Source organism: Camelus dromedarius, chromosome 2 (assembly GCF_036321535.1).
Source record: "Camelus dromedarius isolate mCamDro1 chromosome 2, mCamDro1.pat, whole genome shotgun sequence".
Lineage (NCBI taxonomy): Eukaryota > Metazoa > Chordata > Mammalia > Artiodactyla > Camelidae > Camelus > Camelus dromedarius.
Window position 1 is genome coordinate 71,555,234 of NC_087437.1, and position 27,880 is coordinate 71,583,113.

At 44.1% G+C, this 27,880-nt stretch overlaps 1 protein-coding gene and 1 non-coding gene across 9 annotated transcripts in view; both read right to left on the reverse strand.

Annotated features, from left to right (window-relative positions):
- Positions 1-917: 917 nt before the first annotated feature.
- Positions 918-27,880, reverse strand: part of SIDT1 (SID1 transmembrane family member 1) — an 88,400-nt gene continuing 61,437 nt past the window's right edge. Inside the window, exons 1-17 of one of the 8 annotated variants that reach the window (XM_064495238.1) lie at positions 26,881-27,075; positions 25,334-25,405; positions 24,915-24,964; positions 23,838-23,983; positions 22,940-23,013; positions 21,880-21,946; positions 20,240-20,313; positions 19,150-19,273; positions 18,830-18,947; positions 16,488-16,624; positions 15,663-15,771; positions 11,750-11,826; positions 9,124-9,170; positions 6,266-6,371; positions 6,071-6,181; positions 4,807-4,920; positions 918-3,458 (exon numbers count right to left, since the gene is read on the reverse strand). In XM_064495238.1, the coding sequence (XP_064351308.1) occupies positions 3,396-3,458; positions 4,807-4,920; positions 6,071-6,181; positions 6,266-6,371; positions 9,124-9,170; positions 11,750-11,826; positions 15,663-15,771; positions 16,488-16,624; positions 18,830-18,947; positions 19,150-19,273; positions 20,240-20,313; positions 21,880-21,946; positions 22,940-23,013; positions 23,838-23,879 (1,263 nt within the window). In that variant the 5' untranslated portion in view covers positions 23,880-23,983; positions 24,915-24,964; positions 25,334-25,405; positions 26,881-27,075 and the 3' untranslated portion in view covers positions 918-3,395. The other 7 variants (XR_010384480.1, XM_064495235.1, XM_031455596.2 and 4 more) reach the window with 7 other exon arrangements.
- Positions 11,172-11,242, reverse strand: TRNAV-AAC (transfer RNA valine (anticodon AAC)). The gene has a single exon. It is a non-coding gene; the product is annotated as a tRNA-Val (tRNA).

Below are 27,880 nucleotides of genomic sequence, written 5' to 3' on the forward strand. Positions count from 1 at the left end.
CCGAGGTAGTAATAGCTACTCGAGAGAGAGGAGAAAAATCTAGGTTTTCTTTGAGATTCCCAGGGTAGAGCTGGCAGTAATGAGGTGTAACTGTACATAGCCAGACTTTCCACGTGGCCCCAGCTTTGGTAGTGATTTTTCATCTGTGTTGGAGTAAGAGTAGTGAAATGCAGCAATAAAGGTGGGTAGGGGATGCTGGGGCGGGCGGGGAGGTTTGATAACTCTGGGCAGTTTGTCTGAAGGTGAAGAGGCCTCCCAGCCTCTTCAGGGCCTCCTGTAACTGAGGACAGGAAATTGCACAGCTGGTTTCAATGAAGGGCGCCTAGAGGCATGAGCTGCCAGCTGAGCAGGGAGACCTGCCCTTGCCCAGCAGCTCTGCAGGATTCAAGAGGTGCGTGTGAGGATCATCTCTGTGCAGGCACTGCTCCTGGTACTTTGCACATCTCCACCTTTATCACCCTCAAGTAGTGTCATGTAGATGTGGTAGGTGAAGATCAGAGAGTTCCAGCAACTTGCCCAAGATCACACAGCAAGCAGGTGACTAAAGTCTGACTTAAGAATTTTTCTCGGACTCAACTATTCCTTCTACGAAGAATGTTTATCTTTGTTTTTCCTCCCTCCCTCCCCAAGTTTCAGAGAGACAATCTCCCAGGAGGAGAAACAATTGAGTATTTGTTTTACTGACATGCATTTTGCTACCCCACAGAACATTCTGGTGGCTGCTTGGAGCTACAAAGCAGCAGCTGCCACTTTCTTTGCCCCAGGTGCTGACTTGGTGATTGCCTTCGGTCATGGAAAGTCCCTTCCCCAGATAGACTCTGGTTTTCCACTGGCTTTTGCTGCTGCTAAAATAAAACCGAGCTAATCCCTCAACCCTCTAGCGTTAACAGGTGGGGCTGCCTCTCCCGCATTCATCAGAGGTGCGAAGAGGCCATTTTTTTTTTTTTTTTTAATGTGCACCATTTTGCCCCTCTGGCCACCACGTCTCTGTCCACCAGCTGGACTGCTCTTGTTACTCGGTGCCTCTCTGCCAAGAGCCTCTTCACAGTGGCTGTCTTTCTCCGGTTACCCTCCTGCTGCACTTGGCTTTCAGTTCCCTTCTCTTTTGGAGAGCGAAGCCATGAGCACAGACAGAATTCGCACTGCATGTGGCCTGCACTGCATGTGGATGAGGGACCAGGAGTAACTCTGGCTGCCCCTCCACCCGTGGTCCTGTCAGCCCCACAGGTGCAGCTGAACGGCTTCCTTGTGTCCTCCAACCTGGAGTCGGCATTGCAGAAAGAACTTGCAACACGTACATTTAGAACTGATGTTTATAAGAGCAGGGTTGGGTTTTTAGTCCTGCTGCTGAGAACAAAGCTGACCACAATGTGTGAGTTTATAGCACAAGACTTTGTCGAAAAACATCCAGAAAAAAAAAATACAACAGCACAATCCATCCATTTCTACAGGGTCCCCTCCCCATTTCTATGGACATATTTCCCAAACAAGTTACCAAACAGGTAACATGTCCTACAATGTGTTTACTTCAGGCACAGGGCTATTTGCACAGATTTTGTTGTTCAGATTTCCTCTTCCTTTTTTTTTTTTTTTTTTTGATTTGAAACTTTTATTTAAATTTAAAATTTATTATTATCTAAAAATAAATGAATTAGGTCAAATCAGCGAAAGTTAAACAGGTTCGAAATTTCTGTTAGATGTTAGACTAATGGAACCATTTAATAGGTGGCCTTTATATGGCCTATGGAAGCCAGCAATTTTTAAGGAATGAAGAGTAACAGAAGACCAATTACAAATTTGGGGGCATTCTGGGAAAAAAATCACACGATGTTTCATTGAAAATATCTTTGTTTTTAAAAATCAGGGCAAGTTTGCTATTCAACCTTCCAAAAAGTGTTTTTGAACATTATGCAAATATTTTAGGGAAAGACTAATATATTTTAAAAGAGTGGCTGATAGGTTTCTCTAGTGCAGGGTCAGGAAAGGAGAAGTGACAGGGGACTTCAATTTCACAGGCAAATACATCATGTGTGCACATTTGTACGTCAATTTTCTGATGACATCACCCTGTAGGTAACAAGGGAATCTGGTCAAAACAGGACTTCCTGGGGGCAGAGCTACCAGACAGAGTGGAGTGGGACGCTGAGCTTTTCACATGTACTGGGGAGAGGATGTGAATCAGGTGCAACAAAGAGACAACCCTAAATCAGCCGTGCTCTTTGCAAATGGAGAGGAGGGTGGAATGCATTCCCCCTGAGAGTGACTTCCAGAGAGAACTTCAGGAGCCAGTCTAGAGCCCCCCATCTGCATAAAGCAGCAGAGAGGGGGGCTTGGCCGGTGGTACAGGAGCCCTAGTGCGGTGCCCCTGGTTAGAACACTTATTCCTTCCCCAAGGGTGATGCGGGCACAGAATGAGCTGTTTGGATTGGAGGCACGAGGAAGTGCTTCTGCCTTCGCTGCATCTGCTCCAGAAGCCCCGGCCTTAGGGTGAGGCTTGTTTGCTTGCTGCTAATGTCACCAGTCTCTTAGTGCTGTTGGTCATTTCTCTTGTTCCTCCTGTTGCTGGAAGGGGTTTCCGGTTTCTCCTTCCCTGTAGAGCTCGTTGGTGGACTAACAGGGCCTTCTCAAGAAGGCAGAGCCTGAGTCATGGGGTCAACACACAACGGTGACATGAAGACACCAAGGAACAGGGAAGTGCCCACGCCTTGGTCCCGGAGACAGTTACCCGCCAGGAGTATGCAGCATGGCCCTGGAGTCAGTCCTCATGTGGTTGGGAACCAGAGGGATGCATACAGCACTCCTGACTCCTGCTGAAGAGGTGACGAGCTGTGCTATAAAACGTCTGTCCCAGGTGGGTAGGGCCTTGGGTCTGCCCTCTACCAGACTGCAAGGAGTCCCATCATCCCAGGACCTTGGAGAAGCGGGCTTGTGTTCTGGGACGTCTAGAGCAGCAGATGTTACAGAGGTGCACAGGGGGCCGGCCCTGAGTTTCTGGGCAGGAAATTGGAGGTACTGGCCTTTCTGGGCAGGGAGGCAGCTGGAGACAAGAGAGCAGCATGGTTCCCCTATGGCTGCAAGTCTCAGGTGAGGGTGGGAGGAGTCCCAGGACAGAGCGCTGACTTTGATGCAGCTTTTGTCCATGTCTGAGTCGTGATGGAAGGGGTGGTGAATGTCTTGGCTCTGCAGGGCTTGCGTCTATCCACAGCCATGGCTTCCCTTCTGCCTCCCTTCTTGCTGGTTTGGGTCGCCCTGCAGCATCTCCCCTCCCTGTGTGAATGTGTACAGAGCTGACCCGTGGAGCATTTGGCAGTGGTTACTTTGCTGCAGTCCCTGTATTTTTCATGAAACAGCACCAAGATCGATCACTCCCACTCCCCGCTCTTAATGCTGGATGCTTAAAAGACAGGGATCTGGTCTCTCCGAACCACATCCAGGTCATCATCCAGGGTTAACAAAACCTGAGAGGAGAGGGGCAGAGAGACAGAGGAACACAGTCGCAGTAAGTCCCTGCTTTCTCTCTCAGACTCACAAGTGCTCTCACTTGATTTTGTGTTTGCTGCAGCTTCCTGCAGTGCCGTGCTCTTAACAGGCACTTGCTATAATTATATAGCTCATTTATTAGTTAATTCAAATATTAATCAAGGGTCTATTATGTGATATTCTAGATCAACTATGTTTGGAACAAAAGAGACAAAAATTTTTACCCTGATGGGGCTTAAATTTGATGGAGGCCTTCAGACATGAAGCAAATGCATGAGCAAAATCTAGTACGTTAGATAGTAATATGTACTAAGGATAAAAATTAAACTGGAGGGACTATAGGAAGTATGGGATGGAGAGAGGTAAAAAAAAAATTTTGGGGGGTGGCCAGGGACATCTGTCATTTAGAAGGGGACATTTGGGTCAGAGCCTAAAGAGAATGAAATCTTGTTGCATAGAATATTACTGAGTAAGAACAGTACCCTCATCCTCCATTTTATTCCCTGTATCACCACTCTCTCCCCATGGAACTCTAAGCTCGACCTGAGAGAAAGTGCCTATCAAAAAAGCAGAAAGGAATGATTCTCGTAGAGATTGGTTAAACTTCCCAAACTGGCCACTAGGGGGCAGCCCTGCTCCACTCTTGAGGTTACATGGTGGAGACTAAAGCTAAGTGGGCAGTGTGAACCCAGAAGGCCTAGCAAGGATGTTATTTGTTAACTGACCTTGTGTACAGGCACCACGGACTCTTATTTTGGAAAAGTCAAAATTAAGACGAAAGGATGCCAGCAATGATCGTCCTGGGTTGTTATAGTGTGCATGGCTTCTGCGAAGGTGTTCGGGCAAAAAAATGGAGGGACTACAGGAGAGAATTGGATGAGTCTGGTTAGAAGGCAACAGAGGCCTGGCTGCTCTCCTGAGCCGCTCCAGGAATGCGTAAACTATTTGTAAGAAATTCAGTGAGACTGGAAGACGGGGAGGAACGTGAGTACAGCACAAGGAGGAATAACCTAATGTTGTTGAAACTGTAGCCAGTGCCAAAAGCGGTTCTGGGGGACCTGGGCATGTGAGTTCTAATCACCAGATCAGTCCAAATACTATGCAACTGAAGGAACATTATCGCTCTGTGTCTTTAAAGTATTGAAGAGTAAGAGGAAAATAAAGATCTAACCAAAGGATACAATGTAAAAAAAAAAATCTCTGCATGAATTACAATAAAGAGTTGGAAAGGGAAATTAAAAATTCAAAAGGGATGTAAGGAAGAAAGGAAGAGAAAAAAGAGCACAGGATGTAAAGAGAGGAAATGAAAAGGTTTTATATACTCACCAAGAATGAGAAAAACAGGGCAGTCGCAGAGAGGAAGTGCCAGATGTCATGGTCATCAAAGAAATCCAGCAGGATACACTCGCGGTTCTTCTCCCGGGATTCGGCTGGGGTTCCCTGGAAGAAGGTGAGACAGGGACAGGATGTGGGGCAGCAGGCCCACAGTTCAACTCTTTAGAAGGCTGAGTATCCGGAAATCTACAAAATTGCTACTAGATGCCTGTGTCAAAACGTTAGCTTCCAATAAAACATACGTCCACACAAAAATTTGTCCACAAATGTTCCCAGCAGCAGCATTCCAGCATTCATAAAAGTCCAAAAGTGGAAATGACCCAAATGTCCATCAGCTGATGAACAGACAGATAAAATGCAGGATATTCACACCATGGAATATTCAGCAGTAAAGACATGAAGTGCTGATACATCTACACATGGGTGGGCCTGCAAAACATTATGCTGAGTGATGCAAGCCAGACTCAGAGACCACACGTTATGTGAGTCCATTTATATGAAATTTCCATAACAGGTAGATCTGTAGAGACAAAGGGTAGATTTGGGGTTGCCCAAGGCTATGGGGTTTGGGAGAAATATGGTGTCACTGCTAATGGGTGCAGGTTTTTTTCTGGGGTGATTAAAATATTCTAAAGTTGACTGTGGTGATGATGGTGATGGAGACCTAAGACTTCCTCCCTGTTCGGTGCCTCAGATGATATCACCAGTTTCCTAGGTGAAATGGATTAATAAAAACTTGTGAAATGGATTAATAAAAACCTGTGCCTGGGCATACGGTTGGTGATTATGATGCAAAAGTTGGAGAAGATACACTAATCAAGGTCTTTGTACATATTACACATCCATTGGGAACAGGGTCGTACTCAAAGTACGACACATAACGATCACATTTGCAGTGTTGGTAGGGCTTCCACAGTTATGAACCACCACCCTGATAATGATGACAACGTGCCATTTATTGAACATTTATGTTTGGATATTTAAAACCATCCCCTTTGGCGGGGGGAATTATGTTTGTTTAATTAATTTTTTGATGGAGGTACTGGGGATTGAACCCAGGACCTTGTCATGGTAAGCAGGCACTCCACCACTGAGCTATACTCTCCCTCCTAAAACCATCCCTTTTAGAGAAAACTTTCAGATTAGAGAATATAAAAAAGTAGACAGCAACAAGCACACAAGGAGAAGGAGGGAGGAAGGTCAAAAAGGCAAAATGGAGAGAGGACATCATCTTGGAAAAGAAAACTGTTCTTACCTCCCAGCTGCTGAGATTCTGGAAGAAAAAATACAGGGCGGCAGCCCACACCACGGCAGTGGCCACGATGCAGAAGAGTGGGATCGGGAGGACCTTCTCAGAGCTGCGAAGCTGCGGGTGAGAGCAGATGCCGCCAAACTGCACCCACCACCCTTGGGGGGCCTGCGGCACCCAGCTCCCAGCCGCCACTCTTACCTTCATGATGATGTAGAAGGCCAGGTAGAGCAGCAGGTTACAGATGAAGATGCCCAGCATGTAGGAAGCAAAGTCCCTGGGTCGATAGATCAGTCCGAAGAGGGCACTGAGCACACAGAGGAGTTATATTGTGGCCATGAAGGTGGATTTGTAACATTATTGGCTTTTTCACTCCCCCAACCCCATTTTTGGTGGGAGGGGAATGAAAAAAAAACTTATAAGTAACTTTCAATTTATTACATCTCCAGAACATTCATTTTTAATGAATTATAAAGTTACTGCATGTGGATGTACTATCACCCTTCCTGTCTGGTTTTCTCTCCGTCCTTCAGTTGAATTTCTCATAAAAAACACTGCAACAATAAATGAGTACCTTCAGACATACTGTGTTTTTTTTTCTTTTTGCATTGAAGATTAATTTATTAGAATAGACTACTAGAAGTAGAATTATGTTAAAAATCAGCTTGACATGCAATATCAAATGTTTGCTAACTGTCTAATTCTGAAGTTCATTTTGGCTGGGGTTTGGCCTTAATTTGTTCCAAATTTCTATTCAGTTGTAACAGAAGACTTTATTCGGTAGCCCTTCTTTATCTCCTGGTTTTGAAAAGCTTGTTTTTAATAAATACACGCATACACCATGCACGCATATATAGTTGAATTTCTGTCCTCTTCATTCTGATTCACTAATTTATATTTCTAATTTCAGATCAGTGCCTTTCTGTGGAGTTATTGTTTTATAATACGTTAGATTATCTGGTTAGGCTAGCTTGCACGATCCAATATGGTAGTCACGTGTGGCTATTTAAATAAAAATTAAAAATAAACTCAATTCTTCAGTCACATCACATTTCAAGTGCTCAATAGCCACAAGTGGCTAATAGCTGCTGTATCGGGCAGTACAGTATAGGACACATCATTCCAGAAAGTTCTACTGGCTAATTCTGGGCCATCATTATCTACCTCTGCCCCTCCTTTCTTCTGTTAATCTTCTTTTGCAGAGACCATTGGAAATTTTGTTTTACTAGGCAAATAATTTCAAAATAAAATCCTATTAATTCCATTTCTAAATCTAAATTTCCACATTAGCCTGAGAATTGATATCTTTACAATAATCATCTCACCCAGGGCATACTATCTCTTCATTTAGCTAAGTTTTCTTCTGTGTCTCCGAATGAGGAAATTAAATTTTCTGCAGAAAGATTCTGCACATCTCTCAAAGCTTATTCCTAAGTATTTTTAATGTAAAGCTGTTATTAATGGACTCTTAATTTTTTATTCCAGCTGACTTTATTCTATATAATATGGGAAATTTTACCCTCTCAGAATTTGAAATCTTCAGTATACCAAAAATTCTTGTATACCCTTCACTCAGATTTATCAGTTATTAGCATTTGGCCACATCTGTATTCTCTCTCTCATTCTGTCTCTGTGTATACATACATAAATACACATATCTATTCATACATCTCTATATATGAATACATACACACACCACTGTTCTTCAGGACTGTGTGAGAGTGAGTTTTAAAATAACATCCAAGGTTCATATTAGATCACTCCATCTCTTGTAATGTTCATGGGAAACTGAGGATGGAGAAACTGAGGGAGGTAACCGCCCACCAGGCAATCACAGTACTAGTGACTATTGTGCCTCATTCACTCCCACAGGTTTTGGTGTCCCACAGAGCTCCTGTCTAAGAAGAAAGAGGCTGTCCACCTTGTCTTTTGAACAGACTGTGGGTTTGATTTTAGGGCTGTAAGAAGCAGGGGCAAGACAGGTGATTCTGACCCGGTTACTGTATCTCCTACCTGCACCCTGTCTTACAGAGTTACCAGGACTGTCGGGTCTGCCCTGAAAGGGTGATCAGGAGAGCATCGCAGGTGACCACGGCCAGGCATCACCCATCTCGACTTGTCCCCGAGTAAAGGACAATCCTTCACAGGTATGGACCTTCCCCAAGGGAATCCCTGAGGTGACAACATTGTGGGAGGTTTCTTCCACAAGCATATGACCCCCGAATAAGATTTGAATTCTCATAACTTGATTCTGGCTTCCCTGATGGTGTGCCTCCTTCTTCTTATCTGATGTCTCAAAGGGGGGAGGAGCAGGGAGTCATCTTTCTAGCAAAGGCCACTGACCCAGAGGAGCCTATCAGCTAAGAACCACTAAGAAAAGCAGCTAAACTTATTTTTTGAGGGATCAGTAAAATATCACTCATTCACATTTTAAAGTTGTGAATAAGTTGCAAAAAGTAGATACAGGAAATACAGCTGGCAAAAATATACTTCTGTTGCACTGTTCTACTTTTGAGGTCATTTGAGGAAACAAGGCCAAGGTGATAATGAGGGGAAAAAAGGAAGAAGAATGATATAGGTGGATTAGGAAGACAGAACCAGAGGGAAAGAAAGAAATAGGAAAGACTTACGCACACACCTAGTAAGGAAGAGAAATGCCTATTAGGTAGCCTTTATGGAAAGTTCCAAAAAAGACTTTAAAACTGTTGCAATTTTGCAACTGCTGGCATAATTCATCTCTCTCTCTATATATATGTGTGTGTCTATGTGCATATATATTCAATCTAATTTATCCACATAGAACAAATTTGACATTTGTCTTATTGAACAATTGAACTCAAGGCATCAATGAGTTGAACTCAGTGGGTTAAGAGAGGCCCTTCTGGTGCACAACAGTTTCCTAGTACATTCTTTGTGGGAGGAAAATAGCTTTCTTTCAAGTCTCTAGAACAAGCACAGTCCTATGCTCTCCTGAATTTCAGATTTCTTTATAAAAATGGCAGCCAAGGAGAGCTAAACCACAATGTTACAGAGAAACATGTTTTCCTAAGACTACTTACAAGGACCAGTTAACCAGATTGCCCACGACGAGCAACACCATTCTGTCCTGGAAAGGAGGAAAGAAGGCATCAAATGAGAAGCTGCAAACTCTGCTTTCTTAAAACTTGCTGTAGGGGAAGCATCAAATATGGGAAAACAATCGCCTTAGTGAAAAAAATCTTTTCTGTGGTTTGAAGAGGGCTGCACCTATGGTGGGACACTCATCCTCTGCGAGGACTAAATGGCAAAGCCTCTGACTGCAAACAGATGGGACGTCACCAGGGCCCACCTCTCGGTGTGTGCTGAGTACTCAGGAGTTAAGAGAATTCTACCACTAGTATTGCGTAACCAAGGACTCTTCCCCTGCGTTGTGTTAGCTGGTGGGCTCTAAGGCAGCTCTTGGGACTGACCTGTAATTAATTAGTTTCCCACCCCTTACTCTCCAAGGAGGCCCTTCAGCTCCCGGGCTCCTGGATTCTAAACACATGGCCTTAAGATTAAAGTTGTTGGTAGGGGAGAAAATAGAGAGGAAAGGTCTGTCTCTAAGAACAGTTCCTCTGGTGTGCTTTACTCACAATCTGTTCCTGCTCCTTCATCTACTACTTACAGCTTTTAGGAGCTACCTGATTATGCTTTAATTTGCATGGCCACTCATCTATTTAAAAGTAGGGATTCTCTTTATGGGTGATCCATTAAATTTGGAGGAAATAACTTCATTTAAAAAAAAATTCACCTCTTAGAAAGGCTAAAATCCAAAATACTAATAACACCAATTGGTGGCGAGCAACAGGAATTCTTATTCATGGCTTATGGGGATGTGAAATAGTCCAACCATTCTGGAAGACAGTATGGCAGTTTCCTAGAAAACTAAACATACTTTGACCATAGGATCCAGCAGTCGTGTTCCTTGGTATTTGCTGAAAGGAGTTGAAAACATATGCCTACACAAAAACCTGAGCATATTTTTTTTTATAGCGGGTTTACTCATAATTGCCAAAACTTGGAAGCAACCAAAATATCCTTCAGTAGGCGAATAAATAAATAAACTGTGGGACATTCAGACAATAGAATATTAGTACCAAAAAGAAATGAGCTGTCCAGCCATGAAAAGACATGGAGAAAAAGTAAGTGCATATTAAGTGAAAGAAGCCAATCTGAAAAGGCTACATACTATATTATTCTGGAAAAGGTAAGACAAAAGAGAAAGTAAAAAGATCAGTGGTTGCCAGGGGTTGGTGGGGCGAGGAGTGTGGAAGAGCAGGTGGAGCACTGAGGAGTTTCAGGGCAGGAAACGACTTTGATGCTCTAATGATGGATACAGGTCATTACAAACTTGTCACAACTCAGAGACTGTACAAAATCAAGAGTGAACTGTAATGTAAACTATGAACTTTGATTATGACGTGTTACCATAGGTTCATTGACTGCAACAAATGTGTCTCTCTGGTGGGCGATGTTGATAATTGGAGAGGCTGTGCCTGTGTGGGGGAGGGGGTATATGGGAAATCTCTGCATTCTCCAAAACACTAAAAACTTTAAAAATGCTCTAATAATAGTCTATTAAAAAAAAATAAAGACAGCCTGCATCAATTCATGTAAAAATCCCAAACCACTAGTTGCCCCTCGTGGTTCACAGCTAAGGCACACTTATCTCTAAGAATACGGGTCCTAATGGGCTTTTAAATTCTCACCTGAGTAAAACCTGCCAGCCTCAATTCTCTCAAGATTTAGTGCCCACAGCTCCTGCCTAGGCTCTCGAGGGCTGAAACATCCCCACATACCTTTCTGTAAAAATCCTTCTGACTATAAACATTATATGCCAGGCCCAAATGGCATCACTAGTTCTGACCACAGCGCTGTGTAGGGGTTGGAGCAGTGGCTCAGAGGAGGTATGTAGCCTTCCCAAGGCCGATGGCCAGCACGCCATGGCAGCTGGGACCAGAGCCCTGATCCCTCTGCTTAGGGTAGAAATGTGTAGTATACTGAAAACCACAAGATAGACTTTTTAAAAGTGTATTTCCACCATCAAGCAATAACTACAATTTTGAAAAAGCATTCTTTTTTTAATTGTAAGTACTGGGAATTGAACCCAGGACCTCATGCACGTTAAGCATGCGCTCTACCACTGAGCTATACCCCAACCTCTATAAATTTTTTCTTTTTTTTTTCATTTTTATTGGTGAAAAAATTCTTGCTTACTGTAAAAATCAAACAATGTATAAAAAGCAAACACGTCTAATGTGGAAAGTGTAAGTTCTGATGAGAGTGATTGGAGAGATAGTTTGTCCCCAGTTTGCTTGGGACAGTCCAAGTGTCATTACTAATTGTGCCCTCTTTTTCACTTTGACAAATGAAATCTGCCTCTTTGGGAGTGATTCTGGGGACACCCTATCTTGATCCTCCCCCCCAGCAGTCATCACTGTCTAATAGTGTGTATATGTGTATTCTTTATATACTAGCAATTTTTCATGTATAAAAAGGGAACCATCCCAGCTTGCCTAGAGTGAGAAGGGTAAGCAAGACGCCTCTTCCCTCGCTAACTGGACCTCAGCCACCCTAGGCCACCTGCCCCTCTTGGTTTAGGGAGCCTTGAGTAACTGCCCCGAGCCTGCCCCTCCTGCAGGGAGCACGGGGACACGCACGTACCGTGTACAGAGGCCGGCTGCACTGCTGGAGGCAGTCCGTGTAGAACACCATAGCGGCACGCCGAAAGATCCCCAAATCTGCCGATGACACAGTCGCATGGTAAGAAGGATTAATCAGAGAGAATACAAAACACTCCCCTATGGCCCAAGCAGGACGATACTGTCTTCACCTCAGAAAAACAGTGCTTTGCATCTGAGAGGTTGGCAATAAATGTTTGTTTTAAACAATGGCGCCCACAACCACCTGTGCTTCCACGGCTGCGTGCCGTGTCTGCACAGAAAGGCAGGCAAGGTCCACACGAGTAACAGGCAATCACAAGGCGCCTGGGCAGCTGGCCAGCTCTCCTACGGCTTCCAGTTCTCCTCTGTTTATAGTTTACTCTGGTGGTGCTTTGTTCACAGCAGAGATGTTATGGGGCCTCTCAAAAGTCACCTTAAAACATCTGCTGACTCTAGACCATGGGAAATCTTAGCTTGCAAAAATTCTAACATATTTCTCAGTGTGGTTATAAGTCAGGATTGAACCAGGGGATACTGGGATCTACTAAGTATGTTCTAAGAAAGCCTGAATGTGTATTGAAACAATAACTAAAGGAACATAAGTTAAGATGGGAGAGAAAAAGACAGGAAAGATTTTTTAATGCAATCCTTCAAAAGGATGGAATAAAAAACAGTGAGGGTGCAGGTTATAACTGTTACATGGACAGGGTCAGGGGCCAGGTGGGGCTGTCACTTTGTGAGCCATCCACATGTGGATGTCACAGGCAAGGCTGGGGGCTGCCAAAGCAAGGATTTCAGTGAGCGTGGACCCCAGCTCTGTTGTGAATGCTGCTATTCTTCAAGGCTACCCCTGGGGTCAGTTTAACCCAGATAGATACGGTGAGGGAGGAAGGAGGGAGGGCTGTATCCATGCAACAGCCCAGAAGAGGTGCACTGCAGGCTGGATTGGAGTGCTTCCCTGCCTCTGAGCCTCTCTCTGCACCCCCTTCCCACCAAGTCCTGCCCAATCTGGAAGGGGGTATTTAGGGAGCAGAGTTGGCGGGTCAGCTGGGCAGGTTGCTTCTTTAAGAGAAAAATCTAGAAAACCCTGGGGAGGGTGGCTGAACGTTACCTGTGTCAGACCCATCTGAATCAGTGGTAAGCAGAGAAATAAGGGGAAAAAAAGAAAAAAAGATTTGTAAGAAGCCAAACAGGTAAACTACTGGTCATTTTATTTTTCTCTCAAAACAGATGACTTTAATCTTGTTTGCTCATCATAAAGAACATAGACTCTTTCTGCCTGTCTCAAACATTCAGAAGTTCACTATTCTTCAAAGTGCAAATCAGACTTTTCTCTCTTCCTGATACTTCTGTGCACCACTGGCGACTTACAATCCATCCTCTCCCTGTGGTCCTTTTCTGGAAGCAAGGGACACAATAGTGATCAGGGCAAGTGGCTCTACAGTTTTCTGTCGTACTTAAGAAATGCTCCGCCTCATTGCTGCTGCCTTTTCTGTGTCCACCCTTACTTTCAAGTGTGACCCAAGGGCCACAGAGAAAGGAGTCTGTGATTTAAGAAAGCAAAGGCAGCTTATGAAATGGGCGGAGAGGTTGGTGTTGCCTGAACAACTGTCCACTAACTCAGCTTCCTGCCTTTGGACTAAATGTAGGTGCAATCATCAAGATGAAATAGCAGGTTTTCCTTTTGACTCTGGTAAATCTGTAACCACTTGGGGAAGATTCCCTAAGTGCAGAAATTTAAAACAGTTAAGTTGTGCAAGGGCTATTTTCCCTTTACCCCTACAGACCCACTGCCATGTCTCTCTGTCCTCACCACGCCCGGGGAGGCTGATTGTAGGGACCATTCAGTGGGTCTCCCACTGCCCATAGATTTGGACAATGAGAAACCCCAGCAGGAGACTGGAGGGACAGAGGAAGGCGAATGAGCTCAAAGTATTATCCGCCCACTGCCCTCCCTGTGAGGTTGCCTGTCTGTCAACCAAACCGCTGCTCCTTTCCTAGAGACTTCCTCTCCACGATGCCCTCCTTCCACGTTTTGGTAGCTACTTTCTCCATGACCTTTCGGGCTTGTGAACAGTAAAGCTGCTCTGCTTCTGGCCCCAGCTTACTTACTGTGCTCTTCCTCCCACTCTTCTCTGCCCCACCCCTGTCTTCATGAAGAGTCCTTCTGCTCAGTCTTCGTGTGACATCTTTTTCTGGTGAGGACCCTGACAAACTGTCACATGGTTATAATAGACTACAATAAATTTCTCCTTTTTAAAAAGGTAAATGAATTCAGTGTTGTAAAATTGCATGGGGCAAAGGTGGTATAAATGTATTAAAAGCTTCTCTATGTATTAATGGTCACAATCACTACATATATCTGTTTTCAAGTTTATTTTTCCAAATCAGAGAACCTAGAAAAACAGTGCTCATATAATTTTCCTTATGAGAGTTTAGTTTGTATGACTGAGGGAAGTCATACAAACTAAACTCTCAGTATGGAGACAAACTCTTCAGTGGGGAGGATTGGGCATGCGCTGGGCGCTGTACCAAATGTTCTACACAACTGTCTGTTGATGCTTCCACTGGGGCATTTGGAGGTGGACTGGCTTTGTAATGCCAAGAGTAAATCTACTGACCATGCCAAAGGGGAAAACCAAACTGCCAACATGAGAGATTATTTTATTTGGTCCTACTCTTAAAGCCACTTGTTTAAGTAGAGTTAGTCACTCTTAGATCTGGGCAAGAGGGGTGCCATATTTTAAAGGCCTCCATTCCCCAGTGAATGACGAGTCTGTGGGGCAAAGGGACTGCTCCTTCTCCTCCCAGGCCACATTCTGAGTTCTTGGACCCCAGAATTCCCTGCTCTGATGGTCTGAGCCTACTCTCAAAGCCTGCACAGCCCCGTTCCCTGGTTTATCTTCCTGAGGGCAGGTGGCACGACTTGAGTATGCACCACTAGGGGCAAGGAGACCCCTTAGATGCAGGACAGAGCCAGAGGCAGGAAGGAAAGAGGGGCAGGGGCTGGGGACCAGCTCTCCTGTACAGCTATGTTCTGGACTGTTCTTCCACGGACCTAAGAATTTAAAATTTGAACCTGTACCTTCTAGGTTGTAATGAAAGTATATTTATCAGTTGGTTTTCCAGTCTGCTTTAGAGCTTAAAAGTATATATACATAGTGTGTGTACTTCTTTTTACAGTCTTGCTCTGGGCTCTGAAATATTAGGGATGGGCCTATGTTTATATTATAATGGTTTTTCTTGAAATACACAAATGAATTTTCAGTCTGACTTCCTGGACCTTAAAATGACTGGTGAAATTTAAATGCTCTAAAAAGACTTGAACCTGCTCCTGTGTATGATGGCTGACCAACAGCAGATAAGAAGCTGGTTTCTGTAGAATACTTGGTGTTCTAATGTGATACGTCCACATTGTCAGCATTCTGCAGGTGTCCAGCCTCTAAGACTGACAAATTGGCCTCAAAAAGTTCCAGTTCCCAAGTTTGAAAGTGATATATAATTCAGTCTTGATAACCATTTAGCCTGGTTAGAGAAATCCTCCTTTTAAATGCTAAAAATGAAAAATATTCTTCCAGATAGAATGAGTGGTGTGATGATATACCATTCTGCAAACACACTTTCGAGGTTTGATGAATTGTAAAGCCTTTGGGACTTGGGGCTGGAGGCATGCCCCCACTCTGAGGTATACCAAGCTCAGTTTGTCGGCTGAAGTTACAACTAGTGATAACAGCTTATTGCAATCCTATGCAGGACGGGAAGCTCTTGAAGAGAATTCGTGCTATTAAACACACACGGAATTCGAAGCACGTGCTCACAGTGACCAGTAACACTTCGGTTTAGGATAAATGAAGACAATTCTTTCTCAGGGTAAGTTGATCAGCGTGTTTCATGTAAAGTAACAGGTGACTCACCTATCTTGAAACGCCCCATGTAGTAGATCTGGGTGCTGAGGGCCAGAGAAGCCAGAATATGGATTGCGGAGAAGATGATCCAGAACCAGATGTCATTTTTCCCAAACACCTAGGAGTAAAGATGGAAGTTACTTTCATCTGCGTTTGTCTCCAGAGAGCCCGCTGAAATTGTTCCGTCTCTTGTGTATGCAGAAGGAGTCAAAATCCAAGCTGTGTGTGCATTTTGGGTTTTCCCCTTGCTCTTAGCTCATGGAGATCTTATTGCACCTGGGTCAGAATAATGGCTACCTGACCAAAGAAAATGGGAAAGAGAAGAAATAGGCGAGGCAGCTGAACAGTAGGTGAAGAGGCGACAGGTCTAAAGTTGGGGCCTGATGCTCTTCAAGTAACAGAAGACAACTAAAAGTTGTCCACACACGTTTAGGAAGTGTTTTCTGTTCTTTCAAGTCAAACTCTGTTCCAAGACCCTGTACATCTCTATTCCAGCCTCACTGAGTTAGGTCCCAGCTTTATATTAGCACTGTCCGGGGGCAGTATTCCAGGTGCCTGTTACATTATTAAAAATAGTAGCTAAAGGTGGTTGGTGGGTATAGCTCAGTGGTAGAGTGCATGCTTAGTATGCACAAGCTCCTGGGTTCAAGTCCCACTACCTCTATTAAAAAAAATGCTAGCTAAACAACGCAGTGCCGCGAACGGACCAGTGATGAGAGTCTGTCACGAGTCAAGGATTATGACTAATGCAAACCTGTCCGCCTGAGGGCCAAAAAAACAACCAACAACCTCTCAGGAGGGTACTTTCTGAAAGCCGGGCTGGGAGGGACGCACCACTCCGAGGACGGTGAGCGTGATGACCGCCGCGAAGGAGGCATAGGCGGCGTAGGCGCTGGCGTTGATATCCGGGTGGCGCGTCTGGTAGAGCTTCAGCATGCACAGGCCGGCGATCATGTACATGAAGGAGGTGTCTGAGGAGAAGCCAGAGGGTCATTTCCCTTCAGCCTCAGAGAACCCTCTCCCTTCAGGCCTTGGAGTACGTGCTGCCCTCAGACAGAGTGGGGACCTCCACACGCCAGCCTCTCTAGGCAAACCCCACACACTCCGCTGCTACCCGCCTCCAAGGGGTGTTCCTGGTTCGCAGAAGAGTGTCAGGTGATTTGATGGATAATAGACTATCCCTACTTGCAGGGGGTTTGTGTACAAGTGCTGCTGTTCAGGCAGCACAACAAAAGGACCCCTAATGATGACAGGGCAATGTGACGCCTAGGTGGGCGTCGGAGGTCCGTCTCAGCATCCTGAAATAGAACCACACGGGTTACTGCTAGTACATACAGTTTTCTAGCCTAGGGATGGAAAACAGCTGGAAGTTAAATGTGGCTTAGCTGCATGAGGGTTAGGGAAATGCGAACTAAAACAACAATGCAATGTCCCGTGTTACTCAAAAATGTAGCAGAACACTTAAAAGTCTAACAGTAACACCTTAGTGATGATGTGGGGGAATTGGAAACTTTCACTTGGAGTGGGAATTAATTTTCTGGAGAGAAACTTGGCAGTTTTTGGTAAAACGGAAGATGCATAAGCCAGGTGATCCCCAAATTCTACCTCTGGGTGTCCCAGGGAACCTCCTCTCACATGTGTACAGAGACATAGATGAAGATACTCACTGCAGCACTGTCTGTACCAGCAAAATATTGCAACATCTAAGTATTGCTCAACAGAGGAAATGATAAATGCGGTATATTTTTATCACAGAATGACAATCTTTAAATATGAATGAACTGGATATCCATGATTCAATATTAATAAATCTTAGGACATATTGTTGAATGAAAAAAGGATGCAGAACACTGTGATAAATTATTAAGTTGTTACAAATGTAGAAAAAGTACAAAAGCAAACTGGAAGGATAGATATCAAATTAATCATAGTCGTTGCGTCTGGGAGAGAGAGAGAGGATTAAGTTTAGAAGGCAGTTCAGAACAGGACCTCAACTTTACACAACATTTTATTCCTTAAAAAATTAGATTTAAGGCAGATATTTTAAAGCGTTGGCATTTGTTCATTCTGAGTGGTGAAAGATGCTGTTCTCTATGGTTTTCTCTATTACAATTGTTTTCTCATTTAAAAAAATTAAAATGTGACAGAATTTCAGTGGTGTTCTGAGTTAACAGCGAGGGGCTAGAGGACAAACACAAAATGACTTTTTAAAATCCTCTTCCTCGAGTGTGGAGGACATTGTTAATTGCCTTCTACCAGCGTTAGCTGTTCCCTTCCTCCCTCCTAATAGCATCTCATTACGAACTCAAATATCTTAGTCCATTTTCTGCTCAGAAATGCACACCCTCTCAGCCCACTTGCATCGGTAACCGCACCCCTGGTTCCAGAGATGGGTCTCATTGGTCTAAAGGTAACCCCACCTCCTTTGCCGCAGTGATTGGTATAGCTGCCCAGTCCTGAGCTAACCAGCACACAGAGAATGGTTTTGGAGGGGCTTATAACTGTGTAAGGTGTGAGGGGCTGTTATCTGGGGGTTTTTGGAGAAGAAGTTTCCTTGCTCTCCAGTGAAGCCTGTTGGAAATCAGCTGGCTCCTTCCTCTACACATCGTAGTGGGGAGGTAGGAAGCCAAGACCTGATGTAGCCATTTTTGCCACCATGAGGGAAGACAGCCTGAGGATAAAATCAGCATGCAGGCTGGGCACAACCAAGGGATCTCAGAGAAATGGGGCCAGAGCCACCAGGTAAAGCACCCACAACAAGCCCTTCCACCTCTGGGCATTCAGATGGTGCGCTGATAAATATACTTACTATTTAATCCAGTTTGGATTGGGTTTTCTACACTTTCAACCCAAAGCAAACTGCTAAATTAAGCCAAGTTACACTGAGGGAACTCTCCATAGATGTCTGTTGGTGGATTCTACCAGACCTACTGCCTGACGCTTAGCCCATTGCCCACCTGCATATCTAGCTGCGGGATCAACATGTAGTGTTGAGCATTTTCTAGCCTGAAAGGTGGACAAAATGGTCCAGTGTGGGAAAACCATGCCCCGTGGCGAGGTACCCTCAGGTCATGTAAAATGTCATTTAATTCTTGCAAGCACAACCTTGGCATTTTTGAGACAGTTCCAGGATACGACACTTACTCGTCTGTGTAGTTGATATAAATTCTAATTACCGAATTGGAAGTTGGAGTAATTAGGGCAGACGTGGTAACAAGCACTGAGCACTCCTTCCGTCATCAGTGCGATCCCCATAGCATAGAAGAGACCAAAGTGTTTGGGAATCCCATACTCCTGAAAAAGGGGAAGCATGGTCAGTGGAAAGATACTCATTAGCGACCTGGCCACAGAACCAGGAAGCCCGTGCTCTGGCCTTGTGTGGTTCGTTACACATGATCCATCGTCACACCATCTGGCCAGATGTCCCTGCCCTCCACAGATCCTGTTTGGAACCATAACCCTCCCTGGCTGCCACCTCCACCGACCCTCTCCTCACCATGGCGAAGATGTCCTTGGCTTCCAAGGCTCTTCGATGGAGAATGTCCTGGCGCAAGACTATCAGCAGGAAGAGCAAGCCCAGGAGCACGTGGCCCAGGTTGCTGAGGATGTTGTTGAAGGCACTAAAGCGATGAGAGAGAACACGAGAGAGTCAAGGCATCAGAGAGACTCAGAGACTGAACGGAGGCATGAACGAGAGAGTGAACTCAGCATTCTGTGTTTTCCACTGATAATCTTTTCATAAGATTTCAGGACTGAAAATCATCAGAGATCATCTTTAACCTAACTCCTTCATGTTGGGAGGCTTCGCCTGTGATAATGAGTCCAATAACACCCTCTGGGCTTCCCTAACACCCACCCAGTCCTCTCGTGTCCTGGTGGCCCTGGCATGGAACGACTCCTTGGAAAGAGAGTCGCCCCAAAGACCAGCAGTTTGGCTGAGTGTTTCAGCTGCACTGTGAGAGTGAATTCACATCGAAGGATGCATGTGATGTGTCAGTGCTGAGCTCTGTAATTGTGAATTTCAGGATGAACATCTGGTGGTCACAGCCAGCAGATTTATTTCAGGAAACCGAGGCTAATTCAGGTCTGGAACAAGAAGCCAGGCTCCCAACTCCCGGGCAAATGCCTTTCCTACTTAACCGTGTTCCATTGGCTCTGGCCTTGGAAGCAGCAGCCCAGGGGTGAGTCCTAATGCCACTAACAGTTGAGGGACCTTCAGCAAGTCCCTACCTTTCTAATTAAGCCTTAACATCTTCACCTAAAATGGGGGTAATAATCATCCTATCTGCCTCATAAGGTTGTTTAATGGATTGAAGGGACTGGCAGCTCATGCCCATGGACATGGGTTATCACATCTACGGACCCGATATATTTTCAAAAACATCCCTGCCTTCTCCTCAGCAGATCATTCTTAGGAATGTTTCCTGAGGCCCCGAAACCTGGTCTCAACTTCCTGGTTTCGTTCCTCTAGTCTCTTGATTGGGGGTTTTCCACAAGGGCTTCTAGTGTTTTTAAAAACAGAAGCCACCACTTTACACAGAAAGGCATCTCTCACTGCCTCACGGCAACCAGAGGACTGGGCTCACCTCAGGACGCCCAAGGGGTGAGCACAGAGGAAGTTGTAGTAGCAGATGTCCTGGTTGCCAGTGATATTTACCACCTGTAAAACCAAGAGTGAGAAGAGGCAATGCAGTGTTTGTCCGTCCCCTGAGCCTGAAATCACAAAAAGCAGACAGTGCTCACCGTGATAACCTGTCAGTGATTTACAGTGTAACCAGTGCTCCTTCTCAGCAGGAGATGGGCTGTTACCTTCCACCTCTACGTGGAACAGACACATTTCCTTTAAATGTGCTTTGAATTGAAATAGTCTATGTCCCTCATTATGTGGCTTCAGGGTAGAATTCAGCTGAGTATGATTCCTTTATTGTCATTATAAAAAGACTTTGAAAGGATGCTAACATTGGGACCTGCTTATTAGGACTGTCAGGGTACATCCTATTTTCTTGTCGAATCCTGGGAGGGTAAGGAGTATCCCATCCTCTGCATGGAAATGATAACCACAGGGCGGGTAGACACGAGGAGGGGTGTGGTCAGTTTTCCATATTTATCACTATCTCTATCATTGAGAACCTTCCGGGGGTGGGGGGTGAGAGGGGAATAGCTCAGTGGTAGAGTGCGTACGTAGCATGCACAAAGTCCTCGGTTCAATCCTTAGTACCTCCACTAAAAAAAAGTAAATAAATAAAATTTTAAATTTTAAAAATAAAAAAGAACCCTCTCAGACCACATCACAGCTGTATCTTCTGATAGAGCCCCAAAGTATTGAGGGAATATTTGGATTATAAACTGTGGTGCTCAAACTTCATAAAGTCCTTGTCCTCATCAGGTGTTAAGGAATTGGGGAAATATTGTGAGACTGTTGGCTCTCAGACTTGGCTGTCCACTGGAATCACTGGGAGCTTAATCAATACTGATGCCTGACTCCCCTGTCAGAGACTGATCTCATCTGTGTGGGGTACAGCTTGGACACTGGGCTTTTAAAAAGTTCCTCAGATGATTTTAACGCACAGCAAAGTTTGAGAGCTATTGCATTAGAAACACCTTTAGCCTTGTGTTATTCTAAGTGGGCTTTTTCATGTGTAACAGATCCCAGTGAAGGCTACTTAAGCAACCTGGACCCTAGGGTTCTATGAAGGTGCAGTGGGATTCTAGAGCTGTTTGAACTATTATTTGTGTTTATTTGTTTTTTTTCTCTATTTTAGTGTTTATTGTATATTTTCTTTTAATATTTTATTAGTTCTGTGAAGCTGTTTTTACTTTTACAAAAAAATATTTACCCTCAATGACAGAGCACAGGCTACATGAGACATCAGGTTTCTTTGCTTTTGTCTGGAACTTTATTTACTCATCATCCCATGTTGACCAAAAGTTCAGACTGGTAAAAAATAGACATAGTTGATAGATACCAAGAGTAAATGAGTGCAAGGTAATCATTTCAGATTGGTAGACAGAATAATGCAAGAGGCCCGAGGTTCCTCTGTGATTAAACAGTCGGGAGCTAGATTTAAAGGTCAGTCAAAGACGAAGCTATGGGGAAATCCAACGGGAACCCAAGTGGGGAATTCATTCTCGGACAGGGCTCAGGTTATACCTTCCTGTGTAAGTCACAGCAAAGATCTCTCCCTGCAGTATGAAAGCTGGGGCTCCTGGTTTGGGCAGCACTTACTGTCTGGTAGGTGATGACTAGCTGGATCACGGGCAGTGCATAAAACACAGCGATGGTAATGATGTTCCTAGGCAGGCAGAGAGAACCAGAAATGGTTATTTTCAGTTAACAACGGAATCTTTGCTTTTTCAAAAGACAATTCCTCCTACCCCATAACTCCCTTGTTAACTCACAAAAATAGTTAGAAACTGGTTATGCAGTTCCTCCTTCTCCAGTCTTCCTCTCATACAGTCATTTTCAAAACAATGTAAATAATACTTGCTTCTGGTTTAACCAAATTATTAATGAGGTCCTATCTCTCTAGGATATTATTAGTTTAAAAATGATCAGAGAGTAGGGGATGGGTGATGGATCACACCAAGGGGATGTGGCTCTCCTAAGATACATCTCTTAGTTCCTAAATGATGGTCCCACTATGGAATTCGTGTGGCCCCTACTGCCTCTTGTTTCCCTCTTCTCTGTATCCACAAGAAAGGGCCTCCTCCCAGAGAAAAGAATGGGAAGGGCTATCACAAGTGTCAGCCTGGGGTTTCTGAGGGGAAGGAGGGGACCCTATCAGGCACTTCAGACTCTCCTCTTGGAGGGAGGCTGCATCTGTGTGTGTGTGTGACTACCAAAGGTCCATTTATCATTGGCTGGTGGCATCATCTCTCCCAGGGTAGCGTCCAGCTACCCTGAGGTGCTCGAGGCATCTCATCCCTGAAATCACTGGCTCTCCCCAAAGCAAGTCCTGGTGAGGAGATGAGGGAATAGCTCCAGTTTAACATGCCTCATCGAACATGGTGACATTAATGTTATCTTCAGGACATCTTTCTGGAAGACGATTTAGTGTGCTCCCTGAACATATGGGGTTCCACTACCACTCTTCTTTATGCTTTGTATTTATTTAATTTAGGGCTGTTGCCTTTGGTGGTTTATCTCCATTTTCCTATGGAATGTGTCATGAATCCTTTAAATGCCTATACCTGTACCTCATTAAACACATAAGTGAGTGTGGCTTTTACAAAGAAAACTTCAATTTTACTAAAGAGAGCCATAGCTCTCCTGGTCATCTACTCACCAAAAATAAATCTTATATTTCTTGCTGATAATTCTCCGGTCCTTCCTGGACAGATCTGACAGGTAAAGAAACGTCTGGGATGCCAAATAAAAAGAGAATGCAAAACTGTACTTGGATTTCTTGCATAAAATACAAAGGAGAACTTTACACATTTCAATTCAGCACCTCCTTAGGGATTAAGTTCTTTAACAAGACGTTTAATTGTGCTTTTCCCACGATACCTTTAAAAATCCTAAGATTTCCTTAGAATATTAAGGATTGGCTGATGTGGGAAACCTAATGTCTCTTAAATCTCAAGAATTTATTTCCCAGTTTTCAGTGATATCGACTGTGTGGTCCTAGAATTACAGGGTTGAAACTGTGCAGTTCACCTTCATAGCCCTTACTGGATACAACACTATCATAAATACAAGCTGGAAAAAAATGAGCTTTACTCCTAAAAGATTTTATGTACAGAACTGGGAAGTTTTTCAAGGTGTAGTCTGCAAATGAATCTTTTCTTCCATCTGGTTGGATCCCTTCCTCCTTTTTTTTGTCCACAATCAGCCACTTCAGACCCTGAGAGCATTTTAATGCTGTTCTTTTTACTTCTCTCACTCCCTCCCTCCAGAAGAAGAGTTCATTAACTGAGCAGTGCTTTTAGTATGTGGTTAAGTTTCACCTAAAATGCCCCCTGGGTAAAACAACCAGGACCTATAGCACAGGGAACTGTATTCAATTTCTTGTTAAAAAAAAAAAAAGTAAAATTAAATTAAATTTAAAATAAAAAAAATTAAAAGCCCCCTGGGAAATCTGACTTCCCGAATTAAAAAAGCTACTAAAGGAAACTGGGGCATTGCTGAGGTTGTATCGATTCCCGAAGTTCCTGTTGTCTCGGCGCCTGGCCAGGCAGAGGTACCTTGGTCCGGATGATGTTCTTGTCACTCTCAATGTCTGGCATGGTGTCGAAGTCACTCTCCTCCACGGAGCTGTCGGAGTCCGACTGGCACGGCTGCCCGCCGTCGGAGGAGGATGCCTGCCTGCCCGGACTGGAGCTGGACTCATCTGAAACGGAGAAGCCTCATCTGCTTTCCCCAGCCCAGAAGAACCCATGGAGCTCACTTCTCTTGGCAAAAAGCACAGGACTAGCTCATTCTTGAAAATGTCGTGTCGGTCAAACCGATTCCTTACCCACAACACCTGTTCTTTCTCTCCATTCCTCCTCAATGGACTTCTAATCTTCCCCTTCTCCTATTTTTACATTTAAATGGTCTATTTCTAGGGCTGAATACATAATATAAAGGCATCTGCTCTGTTAACTATCTAGATGCAAAAATATGCTTATATATCATGTTTCATATTTTAAAATATGAGCATAAATATATAAACAGACACATGCACATCCTTATGTATAGCATCTATCATATATATGTGTAAGCACGCACATATCCAGCAGCTATACATGTCTCGTGGCTCAAGTATTTATACACAGAAATTCCCCCACATGCTGTATCTATAATTATATAATGAAAACAACATTCTCAGGAAGAAGAATCCTTGTGTTCCTGTGAATGTTTCCCGGAGCAGATGGGAATTTGTGCAGCTTAATGAGCACATGAGCCGAGCCTACCTTCCACTTTATTCCTTCTGCTCAGTGATTAAAAAAAAAACCCTGTGCTCGCAGAGCCAGAAATAAGTCTCCAGCACTGAGCCCACATGCTTCTTGAAGTTACAGAATGACAGGGCAGGAATACAGGATTCCCAGCCCCTCTACACTGACAGTTTAAGGCACACCATTCATCAGCCCCCAAACGTCATGGAAGTGCATGGAAGCATCAATGCACTCCAACGCTAAGGAGACAGGGATCAGAATTCTGTCCCTTCCAGGCCACTGAATGAGTCCAGGGGCTGCCATGTGAATGACTGGGTGGCACTGAGCAGGTTTAGTTATGGAGTTAGCCAAAATGCAAGATTGCTAGGCTTCAGCCAGGTTCACCTGCAGCACACACAGCCTCAGTCTTCTGATCGCCCTTACTCCACTGCAACCTGAGAATGAAACAGCTGGTCAATTGGTGTTGGGCTCCCTGATGTCAGACTCTGACACATCTCTCATGCCCTAAACTCAGGCTGGGCATGAAAAAAGTCCCCACAGGAGTTGATGGCAACTAGTGGAGAAAATTCTGCTCAAGTGGGGCTAAGCAGACTGGAGAAACAGAACAATAGGACTGGAGAAAGTTAAGAGCTGGAAGGAACCTTCCAGAACATCCAGCCAATTCATCTCATAAATAAAACACAATCTCATACAATGAATGCCTTGCCCACTCTCCCAGTTTATCAGTGGCTGGAGGGCCCTTTGTATCCTGTTCTCTGGAGAACCAGGAAACACTTCCCTGAATGGACTCTTGTCAGAAATACCTATTGCCCCATAATTGCTTCCTTCAGGGGTGCTGGCAGCAATGGGATGTGACGCCGACATATTTCCAGAGCCTGTTGAGAAGAAAAGCAGAGAGGCGAACACTTTATGTCCAGCTGCTAAAATGAAAGAACACCATTCTAAGTAGTTTGAATCATCAGGCCATATGATTTTAAATTTGATTTTCTTTTCACTCTAATATAGGAGTCCACAGGCCAATTCTAAGGTCTGCAGGCCAAATCTTTCTTTCCACCTGTCTTGGTATGGCCCTTGAACTAAAAACGATTTAAAATTTTTTTGAACATTTGGAGGAAAAATCAAAAGAAAAATAATATTTCATGAGAGGTAAAAATGGAAATTTCTGTATTCATATAGAAAGTTCTACTGAAACACAGCCACGCTCATTTGAATATGTCTGTAGCTGCTTTTGGCTACAATGGCGGCATTGATCCATTGCAACAGAGACTGTAGGGCCCACAGAACCTAAAATGTTCACTATTTGGCACTTTACAAAAAAAAAAAAAAATTGCTGATTCCCTCCTGACACTACTGCAGAATCACAAGAATGAAGGAGCATGGGTCCCGGAATTGCTGGAGGAAGGCCACCACTGAACAGAAACACCTGTGATGTTCTGCTGTTAAGGCACTGTAATCAGAAGTTTACTTGTCACAGCCGTTAGCAGTACCCTAACTATAGGCAGGGTAAGTCCCGATAGGAAGGAAATCTGCACTCCTTGGAGCAAAATATAATGACAACATGAACTAGGGATGTACGGGAATATGGGTTATTTCGGGATATTTCAGAGGTAGAATAGACGTATCTGTTGCCAAATGGTTGCTGGCAGTGAGAGAAAAACAGTCCCTAAGATGATGCTCCTCAGAGTTTTCCAATAAAGTACTCCTCGTAGCAGGGAGAGTGAACTCATTCCTCTGAGAGGCTGGGGGTGTCATCTGGGGCCGCCCCACCACAAGCAGCTGAGAAAAACACCTCCCAACCTCACTGGTTATTTGGAAAGATGCTATCCCACCGAGCATATCCATTTCTGAGAATTAGGCAGGGCTGGACAAAGAGCAGAAACCACAAGGAAGCAGGCATCAAGGCAGTTTCTCTGACTCATCTCCAGGGGCCACAGTCATCTGTGAACATGCCTGAGAACGTTTCTCTGCTGCCACCTAACTTTTTTTTTTTTAATTGAAATATAGTTGATTTACAATATTGTGTTAGTTTCAGGTGTATAGCAAACTGATTCAGTTATATGATATTTTCTGATTATTTTCCATTATAGGTTATTACAAGATAGTGAATATAGTTCCCTGTGCTATACAGTAGGTCCTTGTTGCTTATCTATTTTAAGTATAGTAGTTTGTATCTGTTAATCCCAAACTCCTAATTTATCCCTCTTCCTCCCCTTTCCCCTTTGGTAACCATAAGTCTGTTTTCTACATCTGTGAATCTGTTTCTGTTTTGTATATAGATCCATTTGTATTATTTTTTTAGATTCCACATATAAGCGATACCATAACATTTGTCTTTATCTGTCTGATTTACTTCACTTAGTGTGATAATCTCTAGGATGCTGCCTCCTGAGCTTTGTCAAGGATCTGGGATATTGTCAGGCAGCTGGGAATTTCAGTAAAGTATCTTCTTTCTGGGAGGTCAGATTGCTTGTATCACACCTCCGGCAAAGACATCTGTGAGTTAACTGGTCAGCTTCACATACTGTTGCAGAGAAAACCATTTTCAGTGAAGATGCATAACTGAAGATATTCTATAATATCCTCACTGTAAATATATTTCCATTTCTTCATTGAAAACATAGTTTGCTATAGTTTACATTAATGCCACAGCGTGCAAGGCTTGTGAAAGAACCAAGAGCCTCAAACAATTTGTTGTTTGTCAGTCAACTCTCTTCATCCAGATTTCAAACTTAACTTCCACCGGTGGGCAGTAAAAAACACATTCCCAGTTTTGTGAGCGAGTCTGTAGACTTTATCATGCTTTTTACTCTGTGTGCCTATTCATTTCCTCCTCGAAGGAAAATAATTAAATCCTAAGTTCAAAACATTTAGCCAGGTGATGAGAGACACATCACTGGCCTCGGAGACTCAATTTCCTTCCCTCTCTTGGTTGCTTAGCCAGGTGTTGGCTCAGCTGGACAGCAAGGCCTTTGGCTAATGCAGCGTTCCTGGCAGGCAAAGCTGTTCCCAGGGCTCTCACAATGCAGACTCCCTGGCATGGTTCCTAGGCTTGGAAACTCCTTGATACCATTCTTATTATTTAGAGAAAGTAGATGTTCCTTGGCTTTCCTGGGCTCACCCATAAATATGCGGCATGGTACCAACACCATCTGCGCTTTTCATCCAACTTCAAGACACAGAGACAGGTTACTTTCAGACTCTTAAGTATGAGAGTTTCAGTCTTTTGAGCACAGTAACAGAGTGACGGGAAGATACCAGGTACAGTCTGACTGGCTTTTTTTTGGCCTAGGACAGATTTGGCCATAGTTACAGCATAGAGTTTTGCTGCTGCCACTATTGACTATAACTAG